The sequence below is a fragment of the Lynx canadensis genome, chromosome A1, assembly GCF_007474595.2.
Source record: "Lynx canadensis isolate LIC74 chromosome A1, mLynCan4.pri.v2, whole genome shotgun sequence".
NCBI lineage: Eukaryota > Metazoa > Chordata > Mammalia > Carnivora > Felidae > Lynx > Lynx canadensis.
In genome coordinates, this window is record NC_044303.2 from 226,571,163 (window position 1) to 226,585,718 (window position 14,556).

Genomic DNA, 14,556 nt, shown 5'->3' on the forward strand with positions numbered 1-14,556 from the left:
GATTTAAAAAAATAATACGAATGAAAGAAGTCTCGGTGACTCCTGCGTGTAGAGTGAGTGAGTGAACTCCAGTTTACTCTTTCTTGAGACATCCGCGTCTTTCTGGGTGTCGGGTGCACGGGTGTTCTTCCTGGTCAGTGTGTGTGCGTGTCCCCCGAGGGGTCTGGGATGGACTCACCTGCCTGGGCTTCCGTGGTCAGTGGGAGGCGGTGACCGTGTCCCCCTCTCCTGCAGGCAGAAGACAGCAGAGACTCCTTGGCCATGGCACTTTATGCACGCTGCTTCGAGTGGGTGATTAAGAAGATTAACAGTAGGATCAAAGGCAAAGATGACTTTAAATCTATTGGCATCCTTGACATCTTTGGATTTGAAAACTTCGAGGTATGCTTCTCATGGGTGGGATGCGTGAATTTTTTTCTATCCACTTATTGACTTAAATCTCTTCACATGAATACTGGTATTTTTCTCTGCAGATTTTTTTTTTTTTCTTTTTTGCCCTTTCTTCCCCTTTGTATGTAATAGGAAGAGCACTAAAGGTACGTGTTGAATGGTTCCCCCCCTTAGGTTAATCACTTTGAGCAGTTCAATATAAACTATGCAAATGAGAAACTTCAGGAATATTTCAACAAGCATATTTTTTCTCTGGAACAACTAGAATATAGCAGGTAAGAGCTCGTAGAATTCCATTTAAAAGTAAAAAAAAATAAAAAGCCATAAATTAGTTTTAAAACTCTATTTTATTATAACTTAGCCCTTTTAAATCTTTCCACAGGGAAGGATTGGTGTGGGAAGATATTGACTGGATAGACAATGGAGAATGCCTGGACCTGATTGAGAAGGTAACATTGTTGCAGGCTTATTACCAGTCCCAAGGGTGTCCAGCTGGGCTGATTCATATTTATGGGAACAGAATAGCTTGTGCGAACATGCACATCAAAGATGTGAATGTTTAGAACACAATGGACCATTTGGAAACATACATGTAAATGTGCAAGGTTGAATTTTAATAGTTGGCTGCTTCAAACTTATTGTCTCATTGAACAACGTATTTTAGAATCAACAGTGTGTGAATTGGCTTCCCTTGGATTTTAAGTCAGCATCAAAAGCTTCGCCAGCACCAGTAGACTGGACAGTGTAAAAGTTTTGTTCACAAAATTATGGTGGGTTCCATTTTTCCATGTGTGTGTGGAAATTAAATTCATTGGATGTCTTTATAGTATCATTCTGAATTTTTTTTTACCTTTATTTCGAGAGAGAGAGAGAGCGAGCGAAAGAGCGCTTGTGTGTGCGCACACACACAAGTGGGGGAGAGGCAGAAAGATGGAGAGAGAGAATCCCAAGTAGGCTCCCCACTGTCGGGGCTGAGCTCTATTTGAGATCATGGCCTGAACTGAAGTCTGACTCCTAACCGCCTGAGCCACCCAGGCGCCCCCTGAATTTTTTTAGTCCAAGAAATTTCTATGACTTTTCCTTTAACCACTTACTTGAGAGAGTAGAGAGGAAATATTTTGAGGTAGACGTTCAGCTTTGAATTCAATTCACCTTTCTTCTGTCTTCCAGAAACTCGGTCTCCTGGCTCTTATCAATGAAGAAAGCCATTTTCCTCAAGCCACAGACAGCACCTTATTGGAGAAGTTACACAATCAACACGCTGTATGTCAAAACCTGCCAATTCTTAATTATGTCTGAGTAGGAGATCTGTGGGTTAAGATTACACACAAGCTATTTCAGTGCTCTTGGCTCTCCTCTGCTCCCCACACGTAATTTTCTTCTCAAACCAAAGCTCTTCTCCAATTGCTGGAACCAAATTGAAATCAGTTAAAGGGATAGATTTGGGGCTCCTTGTCAGAATATGCCCACATTCAGTTTATGAGTTTAGAATTTAACATCACTGCTGTGAGGCCAGGTAAGAGCTCCATGGTTTCGATAAAATTGCGTCACATGCTCTGTCCTCAACCTCTGCTCTGTGGTGGGCTTTGCGATTGTTTTCACTATCTCTGGTAGTCAATTCTCTCTGGAGGTCTGTGCAAATCAGTAAGTGAAATTAGGCGCTTGTATTTTTTTTTTTTTTTATTAGAATAACCACTTTTACGTGAAGCCTAGAGTTGCAGTGAACAATTTTGGAGTGAAGCACTACGCTGGAGAGGTAACTTCTTACTTGAGATCCTTGTGGGTATTTGCCCGTCTGGTACCTAGAGAAATAGCTGATTTCAGAAGCCAACATAAATATGTTGAAATGACTTCTTTCATGGGTCCGGCGTTTAAAGGGGATGCCTATGACCTGAAATCATTCTTTTGACCGACTGTACGGTTTTTCTTTTTCTTTTTCTTTTTTTTAACCCAGGTGCAGTATGACGTCCGGGGCATCTTGGAGAAGAACAGAGATACCTTCAGAGATGATCTTCTCAACTTGCTCCGAGAAAGCCGGTATGTTGGTCTCCAACCCCATATGTTGTTAGCAAGCAAAGTATTCCTGGTGCAGATTTACAAACATAGAAAAAAATCGGTATGGAAGCAGCTTGGTTTACCGTGTTCTTTCATGGGCAATATTTCATTAATAAAATGACCTCGATACAGAAAATAATATGAGTCGCATTGACCACCATTTAATGAGGTACCGTAAGAAGAGCGTATCTATGACGTAGATACTGTCAGTCCTGTTAAGCAGATGAGGGAAGTAGTTTTGGGGGCGGTTCAGGGCCTTGCCCACGAATGCACAGCTAGTTTTGATTTGCTCTGCTTGGCTCAAGAACAGAAGGCCTTGCCCAGGATGACCTTTCTTCTCAACAGGCGGAGAGCTCCGTGTTCAATTGCTTTCATCCTCTGGTCCGTAGGACCCGTGTGTCTCTAGCTGAAGGGATGTCAGGAAAAAACATCCATCCAGCTAAAATTACAAACTTCCACATGCATTGATTCGTGCACGAATCGTAAATTCACGCCCTTAAATCGGTAGGTGGTTAGCTTAGCTGCTTGTAGGAGGCTGTGTGAGACAGAAAGGGGGAGAATCGCCCAGAGGGAAAGCTTTCGATACTTGTTTCAGATCCAGAGTGAATCTGTGACAGAAACATTTTTATTATATAGGTTAGGAAAGTAGCACAATTACTTAAAAATCTGTAATACTTTTAGGAATGTCAAGCCCATGTGGCTACACTGTCACATAGACTGAATTGAGATGAAGGAAGCCCACCCACAGGGTCAGATAGGAGTTTAGAAATGGAAGGTATTTCGATTTGTTTGAACTCTCCTGTGTGAAGATTCCCTGTTTACGACATTGGCAGCTATTTTTGCTTTTATTTTTTTTGTAATTTTTTGTAATTTAATGTTTATTTATTTTGAGAGACAGAGAGAGACAGAGCATAAGCAGGGGAGGGGCAGAGAGAGGGAGACACAGAATCTGAAGCAGGCTCCAGGCTCTGAGCTGTCAGCACAGAGCCCGACGCGGGGCTCGAACTCACGAGCTGTGAGATCATGACCTGAGCTGAAGTCGGATGCTCAACCGACCAAGCCACCCAGCCTCCCCAGCTGTTTTTATTTTTAGATGAGTTTTCAGATCTTTAAAAATGGACATGTTCAGGGACGTCTGGCTGGCTCAGTGAGTAGAGCATGTGACTCTTGATCTTGGGGCTGTGAGTTTAAGCCCCACATTGGGGATAGAGTTTACTTTAAAAAAAAATATATATATATATATATACACACACACACACACACACACACATATATATATATATACACACACACACACACTAATAAAAATGGTGGTATTTTCAAAATACCATAGCAATGGTACTTTTCTATCCGCTGTCAAAGCAATTTCTTAGTTATTAGATTTTAATTGATACATTTAAAAATGACCTTCATGTTAAATAAAAGCATTTTGCTGTGAAAAGATCACAGGTGTGGAGGTCAGCAAGGTGACATTTGGCTGGTCGCCTCGGTCAAAACGTAAAGTGGGTTTGTGACTGGAGTAAAAGAGTTTCTTTCTCAATCCAGGTTTGTCTCTGCAAAAATGAGGGGCTTGGGCTGTTGCTTGGTCTGTGCTCTTTGACCTTTGACATCTGTGACACTTTCATGGAAACAGAGCTTTCCTCCGAAGCGCTCAAAGCACACTTAGAGAACTTCAAAGAGCACATAATAGCACCCTGGAACAAAAACAAAAAAGGGATGGGGCAAAGTGAGAGGTGACAGGGCCGCCTTTGATGGTGCCACCTCAGGAGGTGTGGATCCTCAGACATCGTCCCTGCCTTTCCTGGTCTCAGTGAAGCCACTCATCCCCACTCCTCTGCCCAGACCTGTAGCGTCTTCCATGCAAGAAAGATAAAAAGTTATCGGAGGGGCACCCGGGTGGCTCAGTTGGTCAAGCATCCGACTGTAGCTCCGATCATGATCTCGCGGTCCGTGAGTTCGAGCCCTGTGTCGGGCTCTGTGCTGACAGCTCAGAACCTGGAGCCCGTTTCAGATTCTGTGTCTCCCTCTCACTGCCCCTCCCCTCTTCACACTCTGTCTGTCTCTCAAAAGTAAATAAACAAAAAAAAAATTATTGGAAGGCTTTTACTTTTTATTAGTAGGGGCAATTTTATAGAACTTTTCAGCGATAACAGCAACAAACTAACATGAGTGTTGACGCTGTGCCGGGCACCGTGCTCAGCCTTTTGTATACATTTTCTCATTTCATTCCCCACCCCACCGCCAGCACAGTGGGACAAATTCTTAACTTACCCTCCTTTTGCAGATGAGAAAAATGAGGCTAAGTCAAGCATCTGCCCTGGTCCTGTAGCTTGGAAGGGGTGGGGGCAGGATGGAAACCCTACTGTGTTTCACTGCAGATCTCACTTTTCCCTCTGTGAACTGGTTGGATCTTCGAAATACAGTGAGATGTGCGAAAACATCTCCCTCCTACGGGCAAAGACATCAGGGCTGCAGAAGCATAGGTGGCACTCTGGAAACACAGCGCTCCTTGCTGGCATGCCACCCCGGGTCACTTTCATTCCAATCCGTTTGTCTCCTGCAAGACTGGGGCTCAGAAGGCGGCCACCATTTTTTTCCCCCAGTGCCTAAAGCCCTCGGGCAATGGTTGTTTTGAAATCTTTGGAAGTTGTCTTAGCTCTTCCTGGACTCGATGTGTTACTTTCATTGGGAAAGTGCATTGTAATTATAGTAATCCAGCCCCTGATAACCGGGTGCGTGCCCCTCATGGCCCTGCTCCTCTCTGCTCACACAGATTCGACTTCATCTATGACCTGTTTGAACACGTTTCAAGCCGCAACAACCAGGATACCTTGAAATGTGGAAGCAAACATCGACGGCCCACAGTGAGCTCACAGTTCAAGGTTAGTCTGTCCTGCTGGCTTTCACGAATTTATGGGTGTTGTGATTTTAGGAATTGGAAACAGGACTTGGCATATGTGAGGTCCAGGAAAGCATTTATTTTATTTTTTCTTTTATGTCACCAGATAGTGCTTTTGAAATAAAATCTACTTTTTCTGAGATGAAAACATAGGTTTTTGGTTTTTTGTTTTTGGGGTTTTTTTTGTCTTGTTAAATAGCTACCTATTCTAAGTCAAAGGACTGTTTGGCCATTTGGGGTCACCTTGATTTGTATTTAGAGGCTCGTATGAACATAGAGTGTATTTCTTCCCATGTTTGGTTTTTGTATTTTTCCCGGGTACGTTTACAGTATCATAAGTGGGAATAATGACTGAGCAAGCACGCATTTAAATAAGATCCATGTCAGTTACCTTGTCCAGATACCCAGAATTCAGGGAAATAGGGACCATTCCTACTTGCATTTTAAATATGTAGCCATTTTAGAAAGTTTAGAGGTAGAGCATGTGAAGACCATTTTTGAAAAAAAAAAAAATTTAATGTCTATTTTTGAGAGAGAGAGAAACTGGAGCACGAGTGGGGGAGGGGCAGAGAGAGAGGGAGACACAGAATCCGAAACAGGCTCCAGGCTCTGAGCTGTCAGCACAGAATCTGACGCGCGGGACTCGAACCCACGAACCACGAGGTCGTGACCTGAGCCAAAGTTGGACGCTGAACCGACTGAGCCACCCAGGCGCCCCTGACCATTTTCTGACCTTAATTGTTCTGTTTTACCCCCAAGTAACAAATCCTAACAGGAAGAGAAAGAGAGGCATATGAGTCAATAGACATTTATTAAATCTGCCTTCAAAGAGTCTTTCACTTAGTTATTCGGAGTTGGATGCATCCGGTGGGGTTCTGTGTGAGGCCTGTTGTACAACGTAGTTGGCAATGAGCCAGATACGCACCAACCTTGCTAACAAAGCTGGATCATGAGATATGATGGGCAGGCTTGACCTAGGTAGGATATAATAAAAGTAGTTGCCATGTGGGGGCACCTGGGAGGCTCAGTCAGTTAAACATCTAACTCTTGGTTTCGGCTCAGGTCATGATCTCACGGTTTGTGAGTTTGAGCCCCATGTTGGGCTCTGTGCTGACAACGGGGCCTGCTTGGGATTCCCTCCCCCGCCCCTTCCTCTGCCCCTCCCCCACTCACACGGTATCTGTCTCAAATAAATTAAAAAAAAATAGTTACCATTTATTGTGTATGTATTATGTGCCAGTCACTAATCACTTCACGTATATGATCTGAGTTCATTTCTCCCATCTTATAAGTACATACTATTGTCCCCATTTTATAGATGAGGAAACTGAGGTTTGGAGAAATGGTGACCATTCAGGCCCTCTGAGGACTAAAGCTAGGATTTGAACTGTACCTGTCTGACTCTAAAACCTAGGTTTCTAATCCCCCAGTGGAGTTGTTATATTACCTTTTTCTAGAGCAGTGTTGTCTGGAGTTGCCTTGGAAGGCTTTGTGGATATTTGGGGATTAAATTGCACTAGGAATCAAGGAAATGGCAGAGAGCGGTCAGGCCTTCCAGGTAGAGAGACTGAGCAGGAGTCCTGAACCAGGAACGTTGGGTCGTGTTCCCGGAAGACTGATTCGGTGAGGCCAGCAGACAGAATGTCTCATAGGGAGTTAAATTGGCACCAGAATATATATGAATATATATATATATATATATATATATATGAAGGGCCACACATGCCAGGCCATTTGGTCACCTGTGAGAAATCCTAAAGCTTTCGAACCCGAGAAGGAACTAACCAATGTAGTGCTGTAGACGACCCAGTTTTTTCCACAAAATTGTAAGAAGAAAAAAGAAATGGAGGGAAACCCAGTGGATTAAAAGACTGAAAGACCCTAAGTACAGCACAGGAACCTCATTTGCATTCTGATTTCAAGGAACAGACCAGTTAAAAATTATGAAATTTGAGACACTTGAGGATTTTTGTATGAAATCTGAGACACCTGCTTCTTTTAAGATTGGAATTAAGGAATTCTTGTTCAAGCTTTTTCGGATGATGCTATGGTGGTTACATACAGGTTTGGAAATGTTTAGCCTTTGATAACACATACTGAAATCTTGAGGGATGAACTAAAAACGCCGTTTTCTACAAGGGCTGGGCGTAGGGTGTCCTCAGATGGGGATTGGATGAAACAAGATTAGCCATGAGCAGAAGCTGGTGATGAGTGTTCATTACATGCTCTGTCTGCATTGGGAAATGTTAAAAATTCATCACAATAGCAACAAAAAATTTAAAAAATAATAATAAAGCGGTATTATGGAAGCTTGATCTGCCTGGTGACTTCAGGGTAAGAGTGAGAAAGTGTGAATTATTGGTACAGACTGTCATCTTAATGGAAATAATGAATTAGGAGGAAAAAACCTCCAGTGGGACAGTGCATTCAGCCCAGATTTTCTGTACCAAACATCGAAATAGCCCAGAGTTGCTTTCTGGTGGTTAACAGAATATTGGTTCCCCCCCCCTCCCCAATGATACTCTTCCAATGAAGTGACAAATGAGTTTTGTATATTGTGAAGTAATTTCAGTGACTGTAGATTGTAGCACCTTTGCTTTATCTTATATGAGAATGACAGTGTTAAAACTTAATATTCCATTAATCATAAAAAAATTATTCCTGTGATTTCTATTGTTTCTTCCTGTTTCTGAGGAGTGCCTGAGATGCTGAGAAATCTAAAGAATGACATAATAAGAGACTAAATCAACATATACTTTTTTCTTTCTAATAGGACTCCCTGCATTCCTTAATGGCAACGCTAAGCTGCTCTAATCCTTTCTTTGTTCGCTGTATCAAGCCAAACACGCAGAAGGTAAGATTTACAGCAGCGCTAGACTGAGGCTGTGTCTTTAAGGACACCGCCTCCTGGGCACTGTCTGTAAAGCCCTTTCATCATAGAGGGTTGGGAGCATATATGACATTATTATAACCTAACATTAAATAGAAAAATTCCCTTTGTCTCCTGGGCCTACTTCTCTGCTTCTGAATGATGCCATTAAGCTTTAGAGAAATCTAAAGTTTAAAAGGAAACCTTGTGAAACCTTCACAATTTTTTTTTTTTTTTTTTTTTTTAAGGATTTGGTTTGAAATTCTTGTGCAGCTGTCTCTTATGGAAGAGATGGTTGGTGTATGTTTTGTGGTTGGTTTAGTTTTTCATTTTGCTTTCTTGTTAAGCATGATGAAGGGTCTGTATTCTAAGCAGCGGTGCTGACTTTTTTAAGGACTCTGACCAGGTAGTCATGCCTAATTTGATAATTCCTGATAGAGCGTCATCGTGTGTTTTCATGGGTAGGCTCTGTGAATTTAGTGTTTTAATGCCATAGCCTGATCAGAAACAATATGAGTGTTACAGGAAGCTGTCTGAACGAAGAAAATTTAGTATTCAATGTATGTCATTGCTGAATCCAAGACTAAATGGGAAACTAGCCGTCAAATGTTGAAAAATAGAAATTGTCTTTGCTTTGGGAAACATCAGCTCTTTGTAATCTCCCCGAAGAGAGGAAAACCCTCCACAAGACAGTAATGTCAGCAGCCCCTCTTGTTAAAAAACTAAATGCTGTTCTCATAAGGCGTAAGAGAAGAAATCTGACCTGAACTGTTTCTTTTGAGACTTAGGTTATATTCTAGTAACTTTGCTGATACTAGATCTTCTTTTTTACCTTGTTTCCCAGTTGCCCTTGACTAACTATTAGTGGTTCCTCATTTATAGTTTAAAGATGTTCATGGGGCGCCTGGGTGGCTCAGTCGGTTGAGCGTCTGACTTCGGCTCAGGTCATGACCTTGCGGTCCGTGAGTTCGAGCCCCGCGTCGGGCTCTGTGCTGACAGCTCAGAGCCTGGAGCCTGCTTCCGATTCTGTGTCTCCCTCTCTCTCCGACCCTCCCCCATTCATGCTCTGTCTTTCTCTGTCTCAAAAATAAATAAACATTAAAAAAATTAAAGAAAGATGTTCATAAGAACCACGATACTGAACTCTCTGTCTTCTAGGAAGGTAAAAATGGATGCTGCTTGTAAGGACGAGTAACCTGTTAAGTTTGCTATCTCACTATGAGCCCATGATGGTGAGAATTTGGTATTTGTGTGGCATACAGCAGCCGACGGAGACTGGTCTTACATGGAAGATCTGTGCCTCTGTTCTGGTGGTTTAAAAAAACAGCTCACCTTTCCATGTCTCGAATTTATATTAAAATGTTTTAGATTATCACAGAAAATGGCAGCATAAACAAAATGTAGTTTTTGGCCATAACATAGGAAATTACTAGTTAAAACCTAGCAAGATACCACGCCAGCTGTTTTCTATTTCTCTTTAATTTTTTTTTTAACATTTATTTATTATTGAGAGACAGAGCATGAGCATGGGAGGGGCAGAGAGAGGGGGAGACACAGAATCGGAAGCAGGTTCCAGGCTCTGAGCTGTCAGCACAGAGCCTGACGCAGGACTCAAACTCACAGACCGCGAGATGGTGACCTGAGCAGAAGTCGGACGCTTAACTGCCTGAGTCACCCAGGTGCCCCTATATTTCACTTTATAACCTCAATAGGCAGTTTTTACGATATATATGGACTTCGTGATTTGGGTCTATACCCCCAGGAGCTGTGTAACCTCTCTTACTTTTACTCTTTACACAACAGGGATAATAATACCGTATTTCATCGTTCAGAGAGGCTGTTTGTTCCCAATTTAAGGACTTGGGTGCTGGGGGTGCATTTTACAACTTCTGGAGAGCAATAGTTTAATTGGGAGCGCTGTTCCTTTCTCAGGGGTATGTGTAACATAATCATGCAGGTTTGTAGGCGTCGGTGTCTTAGATTCAGTAAAATGGGGACCTGCCATATGTCAGCACTGTTATGAGGAGAGAAATTTGAATTTGAAAAACATACTCCCACATGTATTTGTTTTCTTTCTTGGGTGACATGGAGTTTTTCCTTGAAATTGTAATAGCTTTTGAAATTAGGCCTGCTTGAACAGTCTTCAGCAGGCAGAATATTGAAGAGATTACCTTTTACTGATGTTTATTTTTTTCTTGCTGGGATGTGACTGTCCCTAATTGCTTTGGTTTTTGCATTTAAAGAAATGAGCCAACCCAACCTCATGTTTCATAAGTACTTCTCACAGTCTTCCCATCACCTGTTCTGTGGCAGAAACTAATTAATACTCACCAAGAGTTGGACCGTAGGAGACTTTGGAAAAACATCTCAGTACCATTTCAGGTGTACCCAGAAAGTGAAGGCACAGACACGTGAACCTTCTGGTCTGAGGCCCAAGACGTAGGTGTGATTTTAAGTGCGAAGATGCTAATTAGAATCTGGAAATCGTTAATTATGGCTTGCTTAGCATTCATCTGGTTCCACTGAAAATATCTGAGTGCTCCTGTTGATGATGTTATATGAAATGTATGTAAACAACCCTCATTTGGAGTTTATTGTGAGCTTTCTTTTGTCCTAAGATCAGTGCTTCTAGAAATCTCACGGGGAAAATCTTGCCAGCCTTTGCCCCATGGAAGAGGAGTGTATATTTCTGGCATGAAGGGATGAGACCGTGTCTCTTACTTCATACCCTTTTCTGGTCATTTGCTCCTTACGGGACCTTGAGAGGATGTATTTGAACTTGGTATATGGAAGTATTTTGTGCCTCATTCAGGAACATGGGTCATAGGTTTGGGCAGATTCTAGAGGGTTCATTTTTTTTTTTTTTTTTAATTTTTTTTTTCAACGTTTATTTATTTTTGGGACAGAGAGAGACAGAGCATGAACGGGGGAGAGTCAGAGAGAGAGGGAGACACAGAATCGGAAACAGGCTCCAGGCTCTGAGCCATCAGCCCAGAGCCTGACGCGGGGCTCGAACTCACGGAGCGCGAGATCGTGACCTGGCTGAAGTCGGACGCTTAACCGACTGCACCACCCAGGCGCCCCTAGAGGGTTCATTTTTGACAACTCTATGACCAGAGGGATAAAAGCAGTGGCCTTCAAGTCTGTGACCTAAAGAAATGTGGCCTTAAAAAAGTGAAGGAGTTGCCTTGTGCTTTTGGGAGCATATCCAAGATTACCATGGTGGCCTTGTGAATGTGAGTACACGCCCAGTGGGCCCCAAGCTTGCAGGGCAGGCTGCCTCCCCTCCTTGGCAAATGCATGAAGCTCAGAGTGGGTCCTTGGGCCTAAAGCATTTGGAAATCCTTTGCTGGAAATATTACAGGGTTTTTGTTACTTGGCACTTTTGTGTTTTGCTTTGAAGGCCAAGTGCAAATGGGGAGAATTGGACTGAAATGCAGGACATTATGTCAGTTCAGCTGTAATAATTGTGGACTTTTTGTCATGCGCAACATGAAGCTGACCTTAGGCGTTGTATAAAAGGCATTTCACTCACGTTGAGGAATCCTGGGGCTAAGTCACAAGGTGAAGTTGAAAATGCCTACCTCTTAGACGATGGAGTATTACTCAGCCGTAAACAAAGAATGAAATCCTGCCATTGGCTAACGACATGGAGGGAGCTGGAGTCTGAGGCTAAGCAAAATACGCCTGAGAAAGACAAATACCGTGTGATTTCACTCCTGTGTGGAATTTAAGAAACAAAGGAGCCAAGAGAAGAAGACAGGCGAGCCAAGAAGCTCTTGCCTGTAGAGAACCAACTGTTGGTTACCAGAGGGGAGGTGGGTGGGGGATGGGTGAAATAGATGATGGGGATTAAGGAGCGCGCTCATGGTTGTGAACACTGGGTGTAGTATGGAAGTGTTGAACTGAAACCGACAGAACGCTGTGTGTTAACTATACTGGAAGTAAAATTTAAAATAAAATTACAAAGTAAGCCCCCCTCCCCATAGGGGGTAGTGAGCAGTCAGTTCTCTGGCTTACACATAGCACTGAAGGATGTAATCTTCTCCTTGACTTAGAATTGTGGCATTTCCAAGGGGCAGAGTTCTCCATGAGACAGTTTTTAGTTGGCAATGTAGCCTGTTAGCTTTTGTCTAGTGTGGCTTGCGAGGCAGTGGTAGTTTCTGGCTCAAAGGGTCCAAACCAACAGCAGATTTCCGTAACAAAGGAAACCTGCCTTGCTTCATCAGAATTTCTCCCCAAGGGTGTCCCAAGGCCTGTGATCTCTCCCCTCTCTCCCCGCCTGGTATTTTAGCAAATAAGTTCTAGTCAGAAAAGTCTGTCATTAACATTCCTCAGAAAAACCCTGAGGAGGTGCAGGACAGAATTAAAGAAGGGAACGGACTGATGAATATCAGGAAAACCTTCGGGGGTGTGAGCACTGGCTGTCTGCAGTTCCCAGGCTCCCATGGGAGGAAAGCGAGGCCACTTCCTGCAGGAACATGGCTGGCCGGCCGTCCTCACCGTTCCTTCTGCAGTTGTGAGCTGAGGAGCCCTCGCCTTCCAAGGTGGGGAAGCCTTCGGTTCCTTGCAGCATCCTCTTCAAGCTTTTAACCCAGCGTAGCGGCGTCCTTAAAGATTCTGTCAGAGTCTCCTCCAAAATGGCAGGACTTGGGTCACCTGAATCTCCCCAAGGCCGGTGGCTGGTGGAGGAAGGCTTCTAGCCAAGCTGGCGGCTTGGAGGGAGGTTTTCCTAAGGGAAGAGGGGAAGAGTGAGGAGAGGGACGTCCATGCCAAGGGAAGGCTGGAGACCAGGCCCCAGGGAAGGGAAACCATGGGGTCTGTGAGGGAGGACTGCGGTCACACTTGCTGGACATTGGAATATCCGGTGGGAGTACAGAGCGGGAGACACAGGGTTAGCCTGACCGTGGTGGCTTGTCTGGAAGCACTGTCTGTGTACCCTGAGACACATGGACCTATCAGCCTTCTCACACAATCGTCTTTCCAAGACTGGAGGGGATGCTGTGCTTTGCACTTCAATGAATCCCGATGACCTGTGTCCCTCTCTTTCATGGTGCCACCATTGATACCAGACTAGATTCCCCAGTTGGGCGACACCGGAGACAGGCTGGGACCGCACAGGAAGTGAGAACAGTGTGCAGGCGTTACGAGAACCTAACCCTCTGCTTCCAGAGGCATAATGATTCGATGAATGAATTAATGAATTCAGCACCTGTAGTCCTGGGGGGTTGTATTTGTGTCATCCAGATGCTGCCTGCCATTTGCTTTCTTGTGGGTTTTTTTGTTTTTGTTCTTTTTTTTTTTTTTTTTTTCCGGTTTTTGGGTTTTTAAGTAAGCTCTACACCCAATGTGGGCTTAAATTCCTGGCCCTGAGATCAAGAGTTACCCGCTCTACCCACTGAGCCAGCCCTCCCCCCCCTCTTTTTTTTTAAACAAAGACCAAACATTTCTTTAAAAATGCTGATGATAATGTGGCATATTTCCTACCTTGAATTTTTGTCCTGTTCTTCCTGTATCTCATTTTGTTCATCTTCTGTCTCATCAGCCTTACTGAAGTTTACGGAAGCAACTTTTTTTTTCGTCTTTGATCTCTCTACCCTAATCTTATTTTTCTGAATAAAGTGTTCCATGCGTACAGAGGATCTTAACCAAGTACAGCTTCATAGGACCTGCCTTGCCCGTCTTTGCATCCTGCTGCATAGCTCAGTGTTGCGGCCACAGGATGTGCTCAGTAAGTGAGCACAGAATCGAATTGCTAATCCAAGTACATCGTACACCCACTCGTGGTACACGAGGGCTTAACTTTGCCAAAGATCTAGACCTAACTTGCCACTTAAGGAAAAAAACTAGGGGCACCTGGGTGGCTCGGTTAATTGGGCATCTGACTTTGGCTCAGGTCATGATCTCACGGTTCGTGAGTTTGAGTCCCGTGTTGGGCTCGCTGCTGTCGTACAGAGCCTGCTTGGAATCTTCTGTCTCCCTCTCTTCTGTCCCACGCTCTTGTCACTGAGCGGTCCCCTGGCTTTGGGTTTGCTTCCTCCTCCCTGAGGCGTGTCTGGGGACAGTGCCCGTGTAGGGAAGCAGCCGTAGGTATTAAATGAGCCAAGGGGGACACGAAACAGCTGCATTGGACCGTGAGAAAGATTGCACACCCACGCTATAGGTTGGGGCTAGAGACCGTGCTCAGCGTTTTACAGCTCACTCCATCCTCGTGAATGCAAACCCAATTTATGCTGGACCACGGGGAAAGCTTCCTAAGGCTGTTGCCAGACCTTTTCCTTTTAAGTCCTTGATGTTGTTATGGGATGAACGTTTCTTTCAGTTGTTTTTAAAACTTTTTAAA

The 14,556-nt window shown here is 43.8% G+C and overlaps 1 protein-coding gene across 1 annotated transcript in view; it reads left to right on the forward strand.

Moving 5' to 3' along the window:
• MYO10 (myosin X) overlaps positions 1-14,556 on the forward strand; it is a 207,524-nt gene that overhangs the window by 122,114 nt on the left and 70,854 nt on the right. Inside the window, exons 12-19 of the mRNA XM_030332238.1 lie at positions 235-381; positions 565-665; positions 773-839; positions 1,561-1,653; positions 2,078-2,146; positions 2,345-2,427; positions 5,219-5,327; positions 8,118-8,198. Of these exons, the coding sequence (XP_030188098.1) occupies positions 235-381; positions 565-665; positions 773-839; positions 1,561-1,653; positions 2,078-2,146; positions 2,345-2,427; positions 5,219-5,327; positions 8,118-8,198 (750 nt within the window). The remainder of the gene's footprint in view (positions 1-234; positions 382-564; positions 666-772; positions 840-1,560; positions 1,654-2,077; positions 2,147-2,344; positions 2,428-5,218; positions 5,328-8,117; positions 8,199-14,556) is intronic.